The 20,976-nt window shown below is 38.7% G+C and overlaps 1 protein-coding gene across 1 annotated transcript in view; it reads right to left on the bottom strand.

The window, feature by feature from the left end:
* The window catches only part of hyd (E3 ubiquitin-protein ligase hyd), a 312,986-nt gene extending 292,999 nt beyond the window's left edge, over positions 1 to 19,987 (bottom strand). Inside the window, exons 1-4 of the mRNA XM_071667186.1 lie at positions 19,801 to 19,987; positions 13,585 to 13,785; positions 13,125 to 13,365; positions 8,663 to 8,880 (exon numbers count right to left, since the gene is read on the bottom strand). Coding sequence (XP_071523287.1) covers positions 8,663 to 8,880; positions 13,125 to 13,365; positions 13,585 to 13,785; positions 19,801 to 19,862 — 722 coding nt within the window. The 5' untranslated portion in view covers positions 19,863 to 19,987. The remainder of the gene's footprint in view (positions 1 to 8,662; positions 8,881 to 13,124; positions 13,366 to 13,584; positions 13,786 to 19,800) is intronic.
* Between the last annotated feature and the right edge of the window lie 989 nt (positions 19,988 to 20,976).

The following is a 20,976-nucleotide window of genomic DNA, read 5'->3' as shown; positions in this document are numbered from 1 at the left end:
GTGTGATGTCTCCATTGTTGTTTAATTTGTTTATGGATGGGGTTGTTAGGGAGGTGAATGCAAGAGTTTTGGAAAGAGAGGTAAGTATGCAGTCTGTTGTGGATGAGAGAGGTTCGGAAGTGAGTCAGTTGTTGTTCGCTGATGATACAACGCTGGTGGCTGATTCAGGTGAGAAACTATAAAAGCTGGTGACTGAGTTTGGTAAAGTGTGTGAAAGAAGAAAGCAGAGAGTAAATGTGAATAAGAGCAAGGTTATTAGGTACAGTAGGGTTGAGGGACAAGTCAATTGGGAGGTAAGTCTGAGTGGAGAAAAACTGGAGAAAGTGTTTTAGATATCTGGGAGTGGATTTGGCAGTGGATGGAACCATGGAAACGGAAATGAATCATAGGGTGGGGGAGGGGGCGAAAGTTCTGGGAGCACTGAAGAATGTGAGGAAGTCGAGAACATTATCTCAGAGAGCAAAAAGGGGTATGTTTGAAGGAATAGAGATTCCAACAATGTCATATGTTTGTGAGGCATGGGCTATGGATAGAGTTGTGCGGAGGAGGGTGGATGTGTTGGAAATGAGATGTATGAGGACAATATGTGGTGTGAGGTGGTTTGATCGAGCAAGTAATGAGGGGTAGATGTGTGGTAATAAAAAGAGTGCGGTTGAGAGAGCAGAAGAGGGTGTTTTGAAATGGTTTGGTCACATAGAGAGAATGAGTGAGGAAAGATTGACCAAGAGGATATATGTGTCAGAGATGGAGGGGACGAGGAGAAGTGGGAGACCAAATTGGAGGTGGAAAGATGGAATGAAAAGGATTTTGAGTGACTGGGGCCTGAACATGCATGAGGGTGAGGGGCATGCAAGGAATAGAGTGAATTGGAACGATGTGGTATGCCAGGGTCGACGTGCTGTCAATGGATTGAGCCAGGGCATGTGAAGCGTCTGGGGCAAACCATGGAAAGTTTTGTGGGGCATGGATGTGGAGGGGGAACTGTGGTTTCGGTGCATTATTACGTGACAGCTAGAGACTGAGTGTGAATAAATGTGGCCTTTGTTGTCTTTTCCTGGAGCTACCTCACGCACATGAGGGGGGAAGGGGGTTGTTATTTCATGTGTGGTGGGGTGGCAATAGGAATGAATAAAGGCAGACAGTATGAATTATGTATATGTGTATATATGTATATGTCTGTGTGTGTGTATATATATGTATACGTTGAGATGTAGAGGTATGTATATTTGTGTGTGTGGACGTATATGTATATACATGCATATGTGGGTGGGTTGGGCCATTCTTTCGTCTGTTTCCTTGTGCTACCTCACTAACGCGGGAGACAGCGACAAAGCAAAATAATATATACATGCATACGTGGGTGGGCTGGGCCATTCCTCGTCTGTCTCCTTGCGCTACCTTCCTGACGCGGGAGATGGCAGTTAAGTATAATAATAATAAAAAAGGCTATGTTTGACTTTATCCCATCCTCATTACTTTACATTTGCTTAGGTTGAATTTCATCAACCACCTCTCTGAACAACTTTGGGGTCTGTTTTGATCCCCTTGTAGACAGATGCAATTCACCTTATTTTTACCTTCCCTCATGACCATTGCATCATCTGCAAACTTATTCAAATAGGATTCTAATTCTACAGGGAAGTCAGGGAAGAATAACAGCCCCAAAACCAAACTCTGCGACACTGTTGGCCACATCAACACATTTGGAAAGGGCTCCTTTGACATGGTTCCTTTAGTCTCTCACACTGAGTTAACCTTCTATCCAAAGGAGTTTCCCCCTTATTCCTGCTCAATGATCCAGCTTCTTAACCCATCGACTATGACTGGTAATTATTTGGTTTCTGCATTCAAAACTCCCAAGCAGGAGCTTGGAAGGCAAATATCAGTGACAGAAGGCCTATCTGGCATCATTCATAACAATGCCAAAAGTTAAAGGCATTTTTTTCAAGCTGTATGAGTCAGTGTGCTTGATCATGACAGAGAAGGCAGTGCAACAACAGCAGGCTGCCACCACATCATTCCCTGACCCCACTAATTATGTTGATATTCTTGCTGGACATGATTAACGTCAACCAAGTGTATTAACAAGAAAAGATAAATGTCTACTTTCTGGCAATAAAAGGTATAGTGACTCGGGGGAGTGACAGCGAGTGTGCATATGATCCACATACACCATCACAAAACTAAACACAGTGTGGAGATGGAGTGGGTGGTTGTATATAGGGGAAGCAAAATATGCCATTTATGGCAAAAGACCGTGTTTGATTCCTGAAATTCAGGAACAGCAAATGCTTGTCCAATGGGTCCAATGGGATGTAATTTTTTTCAAAGTTAATGACAGAGATACAATAGAAAAGATTGTGACGGAAACAAAAGGATATCATGTTTCTCAAAAAAAAAAAAATCCTACATTTTCATCTCACTGTAGACTGGCTAATGGGACTAACAACCAAGGATGAGATGTATCTTTTTCTCTGAGTGATGATTATCATGCCAGTGATAAGTGAAACAGAATGAATAACTACTGGACAGAGACTGATGTGAATGAGATGAAGACTATGGGAAAGCTAATGCCTTATGTCCACTCTCTTTAACTTGTGTGAGTTAGTCACTTTATTGACAATAAAAAACTTATACAAGGTGCCAAGCAGAAGAAAATCTGGCCATTTCTTGAACAAATAAAAAACCATATGAAATTCATATCTTTTCAAAGTTTATGAATACATGAGAGTTTAGTGCTCTGGAGATTTCATCTGGAAGATGCTCTCCCAAGCACCACACTGTGTTCAAATACATTGAGAGTTGTGAGCATCTTGGACATTCCTTTCCACATGAATATTTCTATATCACACCAAAAGTTATCAATATAAAGCTGTTACAAGTTGACTAACCCTTATCCGAAATGCCTGGGAACAAAAGTGTTTCAGATTTTGGAATATTTGCATATACATAATGATATATGGAAATTAGGATGGTATGGAAACAAACAGGCTAGAGCTGAGACATATATCAATGTTTCAACAGTTCAGTGGCCTTCCTCAGTAGATTCTGATTCCAGCATTTGGTGGGACTGTGTTCCCCACAAGTGATGGTCACCCAGTCAGACACCTTGGCGTGTCGCTATCTGATTGGATTGCTTGTCCTGCTGCCTCCACCCATTCACAGTGATCTCCACTGCCTGATGTGACCAGCAGATGAACCCAGACCTTGTGTTAACGTTGTTCTTAATCCTTCCTCTAGGTAAGCTCTCACATTATCACTAAACAGTCGACACCAAAGCAACTACAGGCAAGTGACAAACCATTTGGTGATGGTGTGAGAGCCTACCTAAAAGAAGGGATTAAGAGCAACGTTAACTCATGGTCTGGGTTCATTTCCTGGTCACATCAGGCAGCAGAGATCATTGTGAACGGATGGAGGCAGCAGAACAAGCGATCCAATCAGAGAGACCCACGCAAAGGCCAGGTGACCACCACTTGCAGGTGAACAGAGTCCCACTAAATGCTGGAATCAATATCTCCTGAGGAGGACCGCTGAACAGTTGAAACATTGAGGTATGTCTCAGCTATAACCCATTTGTTTCCATATGATCCTGTTCTCCACATTTGTCATGATGGATAACAGATAATGAGATATCTTGGGAATGGGACCCAAGTCTAAACACAAAATCCATTTGTTTCATATACAACTTATACACATAGCCTGAAGGTAACATGTACAACATTTCCAATAATTCTGTGAACAAAACAAAGTTTGTGTAACACTGAAACATCAGAAAGCTAAGGTGTCACGTCAGCCGCCCATGTGGAAAATCTATGGTTTTTTGGCATTACCTTCATTCCTGACTGAACTTATATGCTACTGATGAGCAATCATTTTCTTACATATATTCACAAACAGCAGAGAATAAGCAAAAAACACAGCAAGTAATGCACGAAGGTCTGGCAGTGACAATGGTTTATAACAAACTGGCACCAACAGAGTGTCAGAGACCAGCATGAGCAAGTGAGGTCAGGTGTGGAATTTTCCACATGTAACGGTACGTCGCTGCTCAAAAAGTTTCTAATTTTAGAACATTTCAGATTTCGGATTTTCAGATTAGGGATGCTCAACCTGTACTTAACTTTCACAAGAAAACTACGAGTGAAAACAAAATACCCTGCTGCTACATCAATCAATTAGCAGTGCAGAGACAGCTGTGTAACCTTGCATGTTTGTACAAGTCTATGTGGTTTGTTGTACATGACTTCCTTTCCCTAAAACCAAGCTGTGTCCCACACAGGAAATTTCTCTACCATAGAAAGTCATCCACTTGCTTTCTCATAATCTTTTCTGGAACCTTACAAACCATTCTCATTTGCAAGACAGGGCTCTAGTTCAATGTCTGTTCCCATTCTCCTTTCTTATATATAATGACATTTGCCCTCTTCCATTCCCTTGGCATTTTACCTCTGTCCAGTGACATCTTTTAACTGACTCTTGATGAATTTAAGAATTTTTTTTGATTTTCACTTGCCTTGTCTACAATATTCTTTTCAAAGTTTCTTTGTTCCTCATTTCTAATCCTGCTTTACTCATTCCATGCTCTCTTATACCTTGCAAATACTGTCTGACTGGAGTGCCATGGATATCTGTGCCAATGCACTCCTTTGCATTGTGATATCCTTTATCAAAACATTCCTTCCTCTTTCTTACTGTTCCCTCTGTATTTGAGGTTCGAGATACCCATGTATCTATTCAACTGTAAATTTTATAGAACCTATAACTACAAAGCTCTGGTTCCTGGCAAATGAATTCCATTTCCAAGTCTACATTACCATAGAAATTACAGTTGTGTGTGAAGTTTCTACCATTACATCTCTTTAGATCATGTTGCACCTCTGCTCTTTTAATTTCCTCCTTTACCAGAGTCAAACTTAAGCATTACATGACTGCTTCTTCTAACTGGTGTATCATAATGCTTTCAATACCCATACTAGTATGTGTGAAGATAAGACCCAGATGTGATGGTAGAGGAAATTTTCCTGTATACACTCCAAAAACTTGTCTCTATGACTCTCTATAACCATAAAAACCCAAAATCCCAATCTACTCCGTTATGAATGAAATCCACCATTATCCTATGTAACAAATTGTTTAGCAGAGGATATTAAGTTCCCCCAATTGTTCAAACTTTTTGATAAGCAGATGTGAAAAACATGAGCCCTGCTATAACCTTAACCATTGAAAACTTTATGTTATGGACCTACAAGGTGAGTCATGGCACTTCATATGGTGTCTGCTAAAGCCTGTACAAAATATCATCCCAATCCCTTCATTGATTCCAAGGCTAAGGAGAAATAACAGAAAATAATTCATGCCATGACACTAAACTTGAGTGCATGGCCCCTGGGGGGATGGGGGAGGTGTCACAACACATCCTTTGATGGAGAGTGATAATTACAGATAGTATCATCCTAATCCCTCCACTGGTTCCATTGTTATGGACCACAAGCTAAAAATACTAAAATTACCATGACCCCTGATGCAAACACTATGAGCACAAGAAAGAATGGTCCTAGAGATGGGCCATTCCATGTCTGATGGTTGGTATCATTTGTACAAAGTAACAACCAAATCCCTATTCTCGTCCCAAGGTTATAGAGAGGAAATGAAAAACCATAAATCCTGCCATGAACACTATGATCTTAGCCATGACCTTGAGGTATGTCCCCAGGGGATGAATCATGACATATCTGATGGTTGGTATTACTCATACAAAATAGCATTCCAATCCTCAGCTGGTTCCAAAGTTATGCAGCAAACATAAAAGATACATTGCCATGATCTCTACTGTGAACACTACGACCCCAGAAAAACCTTGAGATGAGAAGGGTCATGACACTTCATCTAATGAGGGGTAATAATTGTACAGAGTGACATCCCAAACCCTCCACTGGTCCAAACAAAACCAAACGTACCATGACCCTAGCTGTGATGACCTTAAAGGTGGGGTGTGTCATAAAACACCATGTGGTGGTGAGTAACACTGGCATGAATTATTATCCAATCCCCTCACTGAACATGAGTGTGACAAACAAACATACACATGAACTCAGGTAATTGTTACAGAGGGCCTCCTCTTTAAGTGGGACCCTTATCAACAAATGAGAGGGCCAAAGGGACTGAAACAGCACCAAGCATATCACCAGAATGACTCATAAAACAAGATTATCAAGAACATATAAATTACTTACTAGTAACATCAGAATTCCATTTGAGCACACAAAGAGAACTGAAAAATGCTTACAGTATATATCAAATCCAAACTTAGAGAGAAGCATCAAACTGCTCATTCCACTTGAGGATACACACTGATCAGCTAAATAAAATCCACAAGCTAGCAACACAAAGTATAGGCTACAGAGAAAGGCTTGAAGCCATGGAATTGTTCATGCTGGGAAGGAAAAGAAGTGAGATGAAAACAACCTCAAAGTTTCCAAAAAGGATCTAATGAAGTAATCATTATGCAGTTCTCTGATAACAGTTCAACAATTAATTTTCATCACACATAACTTATAATGTACTTGATGAAGTTTTGGACAATGATTTTGAAAATGTAATCCATCTTATTGTATCATGTCTACTTTTCTGCTATGAACAAGACTGTCTACCCGAGCCTGGACCCTGCGATATAACCAGTTCCATACAACAGTGACAACCTTCCCATGCCATTACCACTGGAGGACAGCATCAGAAGTTGCGATGATGAAGAAGAGTATGGTGAGGAAGCTGCTGTTGGACTGGAAAAAACAGGGATGAAAGCAGAGTTTGTACATGATAAACCAAAGAAATTTTCTCAAGGCAAGTTAAATTATTTGGTCCAAGACTTGGCAATGCCAAAAGACAAAGCTGAACTTTTAGCATTTTGTCTAAAAGAAAAATGTCTGTTCAAGAAGGATGCTCACATAACTTATCTAAAGAAAAGGAGTCAGACTCTTACTTCTCATTTTTCCAAGAATGGGGCGCTCTGTTTTTGCAACAACATTGAAGCATTATTCCACTACTTATCCCAAGAGCATGATCCCTCTAAATGGCACTTCATCATCAACTCATCTAGGAGAAGTCTGAAAACAGTGCTCCACAATGGGAACAGGAAACCCTCCATTCCTGTGCGGCATTCAATGCACGAGTGCTATGAGAACATGCAGGTACTCCTAGATGCCATGAAATACAAGAAGTACAACTGGAAAATATGTGGGGACTTGAAAGTGATCAGCATGCTGAAGGGAATGCAGTTAGGATTCACGTAATACTGCTGATTTTTATGCCTCTGGGATAGTCAAGCAACTTCCTGGCATTATATGGACTTGGACTGGCCTCAATGAAGATCACATGAGCCAGGAATTTCAAGTGTCCAGGATAAGCCTCTGGTTGATCCATAAAATGTTCTTCCCCAACTCAACACAAAGCTTGGTCTCATGAAGCAATCTGTGGAAACACTAGCCAAGAGGAACTTGAAAGGATTCGAGGATGTGGTGAAAAATTTACATTAGAGTATGTGGCGGAAAAACTTCCAAAGATGAAAGAAGACATCTTTATCAGTCCACAGATAAAGGAACTCCTGAAAGACCACAATTTCAGCCCACATCTTGATGACTTGGAGCTGGAGGCCATCAACTCTTTCAGTTGGCTATGTGAAAATTTTTGAGAAACAATAAGACCTCCAGATTTTGAAGGCAACATGAAAAGACTTCTAAAACCCTATGCTGCAACAGAATGTAGGATGTTGCACAAGGTGCATTTCCTCCATTCACATCTGGATGTTTCTGCGGAGAATGTGGTGCACTGTCTGACAAACAAGGAGAGTACTTCCATTATGACATCAGTGCAACAGAACACTGATACCAGGGTTTCTGGAATGAAGGAATGCTTGCAGATTACTCCTGGATGTTATACAGGGATGAACATGAGTCAGAGGACTATAGGAGGTCCAAAGCTCAGCACTCCTAGCTTGTGAAGAGTGCCATAGAAGATTAAAAGCTTAATGTTTTTAACTTGTCCTTCAGTACAGTATCTTCTTTGTAAACCTTCTATCTAGGAATACTGAATTTCAGCAAGAAAAAGTTTGAACAGGTGCAAATTTTATCATTTTACCTTCGCCCATGCATTATGTAGCTGCAAATGAACTGTAAAAGTAAGTATCCCTAAAAAAGAAAATGAGGCATGTTGTACTGAAACAGACTTAAAATTCATAACCTGCATCGGAAATAGGTAAAGAAAAGTTACACTGCATCCTTGATACAAAAAAAGTTCAATGTCGTTAACCAGAGTAATATGTCAAAGACATAATACAGCTGGATTACTACGCTAAAATCATATTACAATAATAGAAATAAATCCTTCTATACTAACATGGGGTGCTATAATTGTAAAATGTAAAAATTTCTAAAAGATAACTTGAAAAAAGTTTAAAACATGGTAGGTTCTTCTATTACAAAACTCTCTCCCCGTCAAGCACAAAGAAGTAATCGCTGAGTACATGAAAAGTAATACTGATCTCAAAACTCACTGATCATCTTATATGACAGCAAATGATACACACAAATAAAAACCTAAGGATTCTAAATACCAGGATTTCTAAAGTATTCAAGCACCTTGAGTAATTTCTCCATTTCTTTACCTGCGAACAGAGGAGTATCCAAACATATCATCCGAAAACATGGCATCTGCATCAATTATAACAGAAGGGTGGTCAGCAGCAACAGATATCCCAGCATCCAAGAGAGATATAAGGTCCTCTGGCACATAAGAATCACCACTCTCCTCTGGCTCCTCCACATCTTCATCATCACGTGACAGTAAGTTGTTCACTGCTAGGTTCACATCTAGGTTGGTTCTCTGGGGAAAGATATAATTACCCACTTAACATAAAAAATGAATTAATCAATGCTTCACTTAAAATTTTACAAATGAATTTCCATAAACCAAAATACAGCAGGACCTTCTTTCTATGCAGTTGCCATGCAATATCAAACAGAGTACTGAATCAAGTCATTTTGGTCCCTATCTAAAAACAGTGACCATCTAATCTCCATATAAAGTATATTTTTGACATTTTTTGTTGAGAAAAATAAATTCTATGGGATCAAGCTTAATTTTTCTTCTGCAGACAAAGCCTTATGAGCGCCTGAGAAAGAATTTCATCAGTGAGAGGTCAAAATAGTTTTAACATTCAAAAAATGTATAATATGGACTCACCATTGTCAATTATCATCAAATGCAAGGAGACAGAAGGTGCTCATTCACAAACCTCAGTGTCCATATAGCAATCTGTCAAGGCTATTACATCACAGCACAGAGGTAAGAAAGAACCTTGCAACCTGTCAACCACATTCAATCACTGACTGCCAGTGATTGGGCCTCAAACCTGTTACTCTCAAAAATCAAGAGACAAATTCTCAAAAAGATGAAGGAAAGAAAGGGAAGGGAAAAAAGTAAACAGATGCTCACAGTAACAGTAGAAAAAAGATCTTCAACCTTCACAAAATCTACACTTATCACTTACGGGCAGAGTCCAGTGAGCAGGTGAAAGCATACACAAATTATCGAGGAGAGACTTAAGAAAAACCTAAAGAAAACTCAAGAAGGGAAATACTCTTAATGATGACTAACCACTGTCCTGAGATATCCTCCTCTGACCGTGGTATGCTCTAAGCCAAACAAGGATGATCAACAAATCTAATCAGAAGTACCATGTAATAAAAGTATTTGTTTAATGCCAGAGACACCTGATAATCTTAACCAGTGACAGCTTTATGAAGACAGCCACTATCATTCCATTATGGGCTCTAATAGACTGGTACACAACCCTGGTTGCAAAGGAGAATTAACTTCCTCATCAAACTAGTACTGTTCTTAGCTGATTAAGGCACAAGTCTTAGGAACCTTGAACAAACAAATGCTCTGAGTAATTTTCTGCTGAACCAATAAAAAGTTCCTCGGCAGATATTTTTCCAAGAATGTATCCAAATAAGTTTATTTCAAAATGTAAGTCTCATTTTCTGTCAAAACCACTATGTTTGTGTTAATCTCACCCAAAAAGGACGACCTTCAAATTTTATGGGATTTTCATGTTTCAAAAATTGCTCTAATTCTACTCCCTGATACCAAAGCCCTATGGCATAAGAAATGTTTTGTAGCCATACTACCATAAAGCTAACACACATTAAAAGATCCAAAACCTCTGAAAGCTCCCATTTTGGCTCAGGTAAGGAAGCAACTGGTTTCCTTACATAACCAAAACTCCTCAAGATGGATATCTATATGAACCCATCTACTCCTCTACATGTGAACTTACACAGTGAGTCTTGCCCCTCTATTTTCAAAGCCCCCCTACAGTTAGTTATCCTCCAGCCTTGCTGGTGTTAATAAATTCTTTATGAGTATTCTATGAAGGAAATAAAGCAACTTAAAGCTATATTTTGGGGACCAGGTAGATGGTCATCCTCATGTACCGGATAAAGACGATCTATCTTTGGATTGCATGGAGTGCACAGAATGTAAAGTAAAATGAGGTAGGAGAAATTTCTTCATGTGGAGGCAGCATTGCCAACACCTGCCTGAGCTGGTCAACACAGCATCTGACTCGTATGGCTGATAATTTTACACACTTATAATATGGATATTGTGAAAAATCTTCAGTGAATCACTGTGATTCTAACAAGAAAAAACATGCTACATAAAACATATCAATAATCAGTAAATAATTCTTAAGTATACATAAATGATAAACACTGTGGCAACTCACTTGCCACTCAAGGGATTACTCCAACACTATTTAGTGTGGTGTGCTGAAGCATCTACAAAACTTCTACACATTAAGAGTGAAAGTAGTGGGCAGAGTGATTTTTTTCCTTGTCATATGTATAGCTCTGAAACTGTGAGGTTAAACAAATTTATAAAACAAGCTGAAAAACTGATACACTCAGTTAGAAATCTAATGAGAGGAGTTAAAAGGTTAAGACCAACCTCCTTAAGGCTCTTTATCAAATATAAAGATGATGAGTTCAAATACTCCAAACAATGATCAAGGAACTGATCCATGGTGACTCTGTTTTATTAACTTTCCTTTTCATACATATTTGCCATTTCCTGAGTTAGCAAGGTAGCATTAAGAACATAGGACTGAGCCTTAGTGGGAAAATCCTCCCTTGGCTCCCTTCTCTGTTCCCTCTTTTGGAAAAGTAAAAACTGGAGGGGAGGATTTCCAGTCCCCAGCTCCCTACCCTTTCAGTTGCCTTTTATGACACACAAGGAATACATGAGAAGCATTCTTTCTCCTCAATCCCCAGGGACAATATATATAGGTAGTATGAAGGCATGTTTGGATATTAATGCGCTGAGAGGTGCAACTGGAGGGATGTCTGATCATTATCTTGTGGAGGCAAAGGTGATGATATGTAGAGGTTTTCAGAAGAGAAGAGAGAATGTTGGGGTGAAGAAAGTGGTGAGAGTAAGTGAGCTTGGGAAGGAGACTTGTGTGAGGAAGTACCAGGAGACTGAGTGCAAAATGAAAAAAGGTGGGAGCAAAGGACGTAAGGGGAGTGGGGGAGGAATGGGATGTATTTAGGGAAGCAGTGATGGCTTCCGCAAAAGATGCTTGTGGCATGAGAAGCGTGGGAGGTGGGCAGATGAGTAAGGGTAGTGAGTGGTAGGATGAAGAAGATTGTTAGTGAAAGAGAAGAGAGAGCCACTTGGATGACTTTTGCAGGGAAATAGTGCAAATGGCTGGGAGATGTATAAATGAAAGAGGCAAGATGTCAAGAGAAAGGTGCAAGAGGTGAAAATGAGGGCAAATGAGAGTTGGGGTGAAAGAGTATCATTAAATTTTAGGGAGAATAAAAAGATGTTCTGAAAGGAGGTAAATAAAGTGGATAAGACAAGAGAACAAATGAGAACATCAGTGAAGGGGGATAATGGGGAGGTAATAACAAGTAGTGGTGATGTGAGAAGGAGATGGAGTGAGTATTTTGAAGGTTTGTTGAATGTGTTAGATGAGAGTGGCAGATATAGGGTGTTTTGGTCGAGGTGGTGTGCGAAGTGAGAGGGTCAGGGAGAATAGTTTGGTAAACAGAGAAGAGGTAGTGAAAGCTTTGCAGAAGATGAAAGCCGGCGAGGCAGCAGGTTTGGATAGTACTGCAGCGGAATTTATTAAAAAAGGGGGTGACTGTGTTGTTGACCAGTTGGAGAGGATATTCAATGTATGTACAGCTCATGGTGAAGTGCCTGAGGATTGGTGGAATCCATGCATAGTGCCATTGTACAAAGGCAAAGTGGATAAAGGTGAGTGTTCAAATTACAAAGGTATAAGTTCGTTGAGTATTCCTGGGAAATTATAAAGGAGGGTATTGATCAAGAGGGTCAAGGCATGTACAGAGCATCAGATTGGGGAAGAGCAGTGTGGTTTCAGAAGTGGTAGAGGATGTGTGGATCAGGTGTTTGTTTTGAAGAATTTATGTGAGAGATACCTAAGAAACACAAATGGATTTGGATGTAGCATTTATGGATCTGGAGAAGGCATATGATAGAGCTGATAGAGATGCTCTGTGGAAGGTATCAAGAATATATGGTGTAGGAGGCAAGTTGCTAGAAGCAGTGAAAAGTTTTTATCAAGGATGTAAGGCATGTGTACAAGTGGGAAGAGAGGAATGTGATTGGTTCCCAGTGAATGTTGCTTTGCGGCCAGGGTGTGTGATGTCTCCATGGTTGTTAAATTTGATTATGGATAGGGTTGTTAGGGAGGTGAATGCAAGAGTTTTGGAGATTGGGGCAAGTATGCAGTCTGTTGTGGATAAGATGGCTTGGGAAGTGAGTCAGTTGTGGTTCGCTGATGATACAGCGCTGGTGGCTGATTCGTGTGAGAAACTACAGAAGCTGGTGACTGAGTTTGGTAAAGTGTGTGAAAGAAGAAAGCTGAGAGTAAATGTGAATAAGAGCAAGGTTATTAGGTACAGTCCAACTGGCAGCAGCCATGTTATGTATGTCCAATTTTCTAACCTTACATAAATGACCTCACAAACAATCACATTTACTACCTTTGATCAAGCTTCTCCTAAAATAGGAAAATTTATAAAATTTCTCACCTGCAACTCCCTAATGATAAGATTGCGACTCCTGCCCTGAAGTACCACCTGGGCTTGTGATATCAGCTCCTCTGGGACATACTGTGCTGGCAACATGGGACGAGATGAACCCATAATTACTCCTGCACCCCGTCCACGCACCCCACCAGATCCAGATGTAGTACGGACGATTCGACGGCCCCCTGTGGACATGCGTGCCGTCAACTTGGTACTGCTCTGATTGCTGCTCTTGTTGCAACTTCTGCTAAGTGTAATAAAGATAGATTCATTACTTGTAAGGATATAAACTGAGAGTAAAACTCTATACAGAGACAATATAGACAATGATGAAAAATTCAATAAGTATTTAAAGTTCAGTATTAACTATGAAATTTCTCTCAAACAACATAATCCATAATTTTACAAGCATGTCACAGACAAATATTATTATATGGAAATCAGTTCATGAACATTTGCTTACCCCTGTTTATTATCTGCTTTGTTTAGGTCTAAAGCATCTGTGTTAATGGAAAAGACCAGACGTGCCACACGGCCATCCTCAGTGAGTACTGCTATATGTGATGGCCCTATAGCCACCTGTCGAATATTTTCCCTTAACCCTGCCACTGCATTCACACCAACACCTCCAGACCAGTTCAAACGAAGACCCAGTTCTTTCAGCCTTCAGGAAGAAAAAATTTTGAATATCAAATAATATGGATAAATACATCAAAAGCAGGTCTATATCAAATAATGTACATAAATACATCTAAAGAGGTCTACAAACCAATAAGATACTTGTGAAGTTCAAACTAAAGTAATGCAAACTAACAGAAGTTACCAAAACACAATTCAGTTTCTTACAAATTATATGCAAGACTTACTAACTTGCCTTTTCTTATACCAAGGTATCATACAATTTCTAATGTCTTAAATACAAAAATTCAATATTTTTCCAACACTATACTGGGAAGGAAAAAATTTGAACAATCTTACTAAAAACATAAGAAACAGTTTTCTCTTTCTACTCCAAATAAAAAGAGTATATTTTTGCCTACTTAAGTACTTAATAAGCAACAATCTATTCATTCAGAAGAGCACTGTTACTACTTTGACTTACACACAATGAGTGTACACTAATACCTGGTTAATGCTTCACCATAGAGCACTGTTCCATTAAAGTGCTCTCACTTGCAACTTAAAGCCCTAGTTTTACTAGAAAAAAATGAAAATCAATAAAAGAAGTCAAAAGTCATGAGTTTGAATGCTCATAACATGCTAAAAGCAGTTCTTTTTGCCAATCAAAGCAGTGAACACACACATGCTCATATCCAATCAGCACCAACAGCTTTCCTCTGATAGTACTGTACAAATCTTGCTATGCTTACACTGTGCACACATTCTCTCTGATGGGCTAATTTTTCAATCCTACAGTGACTTTTTTACTCATCATTTCTGGAAGATTGCCTCCATGTTCTAGTGCTGGTAGTGCATTTAAAGTGCCTCAACTCCTTGGCTGTAAAATTAGAGGTGTCGAGGTAATTGAAAGCTGGTGAGCATCATGTCAATGTTGCTTTCAAATTGGCTACATCAAAGGTTAGAACAATTTTTAAGAATGGAGGCATGACGAAACTTATAGCCACGAAGATCTTGAAGGTGAATGGGTCAAAGGGCAGTTTGTTAAAAAATGGAAGGATGGACAACAAGCGGCAGGGGTGGTGGTGGGTTGAACATCAGCTATTGAAGAGTGCTTGGCAAAACACCTAGAGACCAAAACCTTCCACTTCACCTCTCTAATCACCTCTAGCTTTCTACTCTCTCACTCCACACTTCAAAATGTTGAAGGGATACAATGTTACTCATTTAAACATACACTCAATTTTGTGGGTACACATTAGCTGTTCAACAACATCATAAAGTATTGCTGCCAGTGTTACCAATGGAGCTGATGAAGCATTACCTCCTCACCACTTCCCACCATCACCATCATCATCCCAGCCCTCTTATCACCATAATTAAGTGATGCAGAGATATATTTGCTTCAGTTGAAGATGTATGATATCAAGTGCCTTCTGCCTTACCCCTTCATCCTACCCACCATGTCTCACCGAAATCTCACTCATTCTACTACAAATGTCATTAGTCATCAAACAAGAGCCATTCATGATACAATATTGTACAATCTTTAGTTGTTATTCATTAATAAATAGATATATGTTACTGTAATAATCTGTGTTTCTCTATGCCTGTAACCCTCATATACAATACTGCATGTCTCATTGGTAAAAATATAACAAGAGATGCATTTTCAAACATCCAACACAGAGAGATGTTTCACTTTGTGTTCCATTTTCTGAAAATGTATCCTGAGTGCTAATCAGGGTATCAAGTATACTGTAATTGGCTCAGTTACACTATATGCTACCTATATAATGTATGGCTTCCTTTTCCAACTACAGAAACTCCTTTCCTCTCATTCCTATTTTCATGTATTCACTTTCTCTTTCTAATCTTCTAAACATCACTATTTCTATCAAAGAACAATGTAAAGAACCTTTTATGCAAACTAGAATAAAAAACTATCATATCCATTTGTATGCTTTTGTGAACTCTACCTTTTTCCACTTTTCCATTCTGATGATAGGGGAGTTGAGAAGCGATTCAAAGACTCTAGAAATGAGAGATGTGAAACCAACAAGATGATAGTTAGTGGGATTAGAAAGATCACCCTTCTTTGGGATAGGATGTATCAATGCATGCTTTCCAAGAAAGAAAAGTTCTGGTTTAATACAGAAATGGAACAGAGGTGCAAGTTCAGATGCACACACTTTCAGCATATGGGAATGGGTGCCACCAGGATCAAAAGCCTTGCTTGTACCCAGAAAGAGAAGCACTTTTAGAACAGTTCAAAAAAATCACAGGAAGGGGTATAGGCACTTTTAGGACACTTCAAAAAGGTTACAGGAAGAGGTATAGGGTTAGTAAGAATCAACACTAACCAAAGAGAGCGTCTCTCCCATGAACAAACCAAAACCTAAGTAGGCGAAACACAAAGAAATCATGTTATCTTTAATTACCATCTCTAGCACCTGCAAAGAGAATGAGGAGTAGTGCTAACAGCCACCATGTGTTTGTTTTTATATATTTTTCAGCAGCCAGAGAAACAGTGAAATCAGATGCTTCAAGGATCTAGATTATAACACCCAAAGTTTAGATAAAGCTCCTGGACTGGGATGTTGATTAACCAAGCTGTTGGAAGCTGCAGCTCTAAAGCCCACTTACACCCACAGCATTTCTGGTCTGATACACTTTATAGGTACTTTAATGTATGCTTGAACTTCTCTACCATGGATCAAATGCCGTTTCTGATGGTGTTTGCTGCTAGTCTTGAGCACCAGCTATTTAAGGTGCTCTCTCTTTCTGCATATGGTACTTGTGGATTTCAGAAGTATTATTTTACAGTCTTCAGTGCCTGTCATGCCAGTAGGATGTTATTTCCAAATGCAAGTTTTGAAACATACCTTCTAGCATTATTATCACTTGTTTGCATTCCAGGGAGTATAGCCTCCATGATTTCAGTCATTCCCAGCAATTGGTTACTTTACCACCTTATTACGAGCTATGAAAGATCTCTGGACACATTCTAAATCCAAAATTTTGCCTGCCTTGTTAGGCAATGTTAAAATGCAACAATATTCAGTTTTTGAAAGAATTAGTGACCTAAATAATATCACTTTGTCATTTTTTCTTCCCTTGTCTTGTAGGTCCTCAGGATGAGGCAACCACTGTTTTGTTGTGTTCACAGATTAGGTCATTAGACACTCTTACTACAGGGTCTTTCACATTATCAATCTGGTTTATGATAGTGTTTATGTTCATCCAGTTTTCTTCACTATTTTCTATTTCTTCATTTTCCCCAAACGTAAGTTGAAATTTATGTCCACTGAAAAACATGCTATTTTCAGCTGCCCATTTAAGACTTTGTTTAAGTCTCTTCGTAAACTTTAGTCATCATATATAGATGTGATTTTCATACTTATTCTTGTATTATCTGCAAAAGATAATATGAAACTGAGGCTCACTTTGAGTCAATGTCAAATATTAAAATGAGGAACAGGAAGGAGGCAAGTACAGTTCCTTGGGGGACTGAGCTTTTTAACATGGAGGTACTGGATATGGCAAGGTTTACAAATATGAGCTGTGACCTATCAGTTACAAAGTTGTACAACAAATCTCCCAATCATTCAAGGTGTTCCAATTTTTCAAATAACGTGCTATGACACCATGGTCACATTTGTCAAATGTTTCAGCTGTCTCTGTAAACTACATCAGTCTTTTCTTTCTTTTTCTGAGCTTCAACAATCCTATCATAATACATCAGCATTTCCTTTCTCTTTCTAAGCTTCAACAATCCTATCATAATGGTAAATCAACTGAGAAAGGCAACATCTCACACTGCAACCATGTGTCAACTGAGAGAAGCAAAATCTTCCAGCCCTAAAACCATATTGTCTAGATTATCAAGCTTGTTTACTTCCATAACTTCAGTCAACTTGCCTCTTAGCACTCTCTCAAAGATTTTAATGATGTACCATGTTAACACCATAGGCAATAGTTTTTTAGGTCTGTTTTCCTTACATGTTTGTGGAGAGGGGCAATTTGGATCAGTTTCAGACTCTTGGGAATGATGCCAGAATCTAGGCTTTTCCTCCACAGATATTTAGTGCTCGCACTAGAGGTGCCTTGCATTTCTTTATAAAGACCATGGTACAAGAGTCCAGGCCTGGGTGTATTGGCATTCTCCAAGTGGCCTTCTCAGAATACTGTGGTGAAAAGGTGGTATCGGCTATGTGTACACCTGAAGGCTAATAAGTGGCCTGCTTAGGTATCCAAAGGTTCTACTGATTTCTACATAAGTTTCACCTACTTTAATGTTAATCATGCCAACGTTTTCCATGAGCTTCATAGCCCTCCCTACTGTTATCTAATTCTACTGTTGGATAAAAAATAATGTTCCAAATCATGTAGTACCAGTCTAAATCACTTCAACTAAGTGTAAGCAGTCCAACTGTATCCATTTGTTCCAAATCCAAGTGATTTCTGTGGTGCTTGAAAGTATAATCCTACCAAATAATCACCAAACCAAATTGCCAAACCCTTGAAAAATTACTCAATTAAAAAGTTTCCATAGGATTACCTTGATTCAATACACATTTAACTTATCAGTGAAACAAAGGTAAAGCAGTATTGCACTTCAGCCATGTGGCACAAGCAGTTTTGGAATATCAAGTAATTTTGTTTCACAAGTGTACCATTTTAAGAATAGAAAAAGAGCGACAGTAAGATTTGGGTCATATTAGACCTCAACATCAGTATCAAATCAGGCGACAGTGATAAGGATTACAAAGACAAAAAAATCTAAGTGTCAGTTATTGTATAAGAAGTAAAACACTTGTCAACAAATCAAAGGAATCTTTACCAAACCTCCACTACCAGCTGATAGATGTATTCCAATATCATTTGAAAAGGATGTTCATGTTATAGTTGCCATTTGCAACCTGTGGGGCATTGCTTACATTACTTGAACTTGTGATGTTATGCGACAAACGATGGTATATTTCAACTACAACACTAATGTTTAAGAACAGCTGGGAATTATTACAATACAGTACCTTATACTCCAATCACAGATATACCTGCTGTGTAAATATCCCATGTTGTAGTGAAGTATGCAAAATACAAAGTTAATGTCTAAACTGACGTAAACAATAACTGACGACAGTTTGCAAATATCATATAAATTTTCAAACCTCATGAAAATCAAGGTAAACAAGCTGCCGAGAAAGGTTTCCAAAGAATGTGTAAAAAGTGTTTCATTTCTTACATCAATTAAACCCACTTCCCCTGATATCCATAACCCCACTAACATCTCAATTACCCTCATATTGTACAATGCTCTAAATCACTGTATCTCTTTTGTTCTATTCTTTGTATACTACCACAGCAAAATGAAATCACTCAGCATCTAAAATTATCTGCGCCGTTCAGCTGAAGTAACTACTATTTCACCAGTTAACCTAGCAATCCAACAGTACTCTTCCTTGGAAAAAAACTAACATGATAATCATCCTTCCTCCCCTTATTGGGTGAACGCAAACATTTAGTTGAAATCAGACACAAACACACTACATTCTGGCAGAATTACATCTACTAAATAATGGTTTTTCTTGATTAGTGTGTACAGTGCCTTCTGAATAATACTTTCAACTGCCGTACCTTCCTCAAAGGTACCATGAGTTGTTGTGCCCACAAAACACCAATATTAGGGCACTAGCAAAAGTGATCTGACAACACGTAAGGGACAACATTCTGGGCATGACTACAGTTTATGCCAGCAATACAAAGATGTGATATTTCTCCTCCAATAATTCACGTCAATTGGTTCGTGTGTCCTGCCTGTTGACTGAATCGTACTTTCCTTCCCGCAATCCTCTTTTAATATTACTTATAGCTACTTCTGAGCAAGGGCCCAAGCCTCTGAGAGGCTTTGGGTCTCAAGAACATTTCCAGAGGTGAAATCCTAGTTGTATCTGATGGAAAAAAGATAAGCGAAGATGGCGATGAAAACCATGTTGTCTAGTTGGTGTCAGAAAAATTGATGTCTGAATAAGTGGTCCCGTGTTTTTCACTGTCTTACCTTTCATTGAGCTGGTCTTCCGTGCCTGGCAAAGGGTGAATGACACAGTGTAGCGATGTCATCTTGTCCGCATGAAATACTCCAGAAAAGATTAAAAAGGAACAGAAAACACAATCAAACCATGAGTGTGAGTGGCAGTAGATGTGTTAACTACCAGTCGCCATGTTGTGCCTACCCAGGAACCCCCCAATGCTTTTTCAGGACAAGTCTTCACCATGAGCCCCAGCCTCACACCTGCACTTTTTATTTAGTAAAGTCGAACAAACTTATATCTTTTGAACTTTAACAACATTTGCATAAATAACACAACCATCAAATCGAGGAAACAATAAGCATCAGTAAATAGTTATAGATGTCACTACGTTAGTAATTACTTAAACCAGTTTATGAAGAACTTTTTTATGTACTTAATAGAATACTTAGGAGGACGAAAGTCAATTGTCGTCGTAAACTTGTAATTCTTCTACTTCGTAATTTAATGTTTATGATATACAAAGATTTATACATAACTTTTGGAACAATAATGCGTATCAAATATCAAGTATACTATAGCTATAACTTCTTGCAAGTGTATGGCATAATGCACAATAACAGTTATCTATGAGAAATATAATACCATACATGAATTATGAGAGCTCAATTATCTAAGGATACTTTAAGGAAGTGTCACATGATTGCATAAGTATATTCATCTTCATTACATTAAAACTATCTTATAAAAAAAACTTACTAAATTAAATGAGTAACCAAAACCATTAATTTCTTAAAGCATTCTAGTACTACCATATATATATATATATATATATATATATATATATATATATATATATATATATATATATATATATATATATATATATATATATATATATTTCTTTTTTTGTTTTTTTTTGCTTTGTCGCTGTCTCCCTCGTTTGCGAGGTAGCGCAAGGAAACAGACGAAAGAAATGGCCCAACCCACCCCATACGCAATTTATATACATACACGTCCACACACGCAAATATACATACCTATACATCTCAATGTACACATATATATACACACACACAGACACATACATATACACCCATGCACACAATTCACACGGTCTGCCTTTATTCATTCCCATCGCCACCTCGCCACACATGGAATACCATCCCCCTCCCCCCTCATATGTGCGAGGTAGCACTAGGAAA

This window comes from Panulirus ornatus, chromosome 11 (assembly GCF_036320965.1).
Source record: "Panulirus ornatus isolate Po-2019 chromosome 11, ASM3632096v1, whole genome shotgun sequence".
In the NCBI taxonomy this organism is placed as follows: Eukaryota; Metazoa; Arthropoda; class Malacostraca; order Decapoda; family Palinuridae; genus Panulirus; species Panulirus ornatus.
Note: the sequence above shows the minus strand (reverse complement) of the source record. Positions and strands in the feature narration are given on the sequence as shown.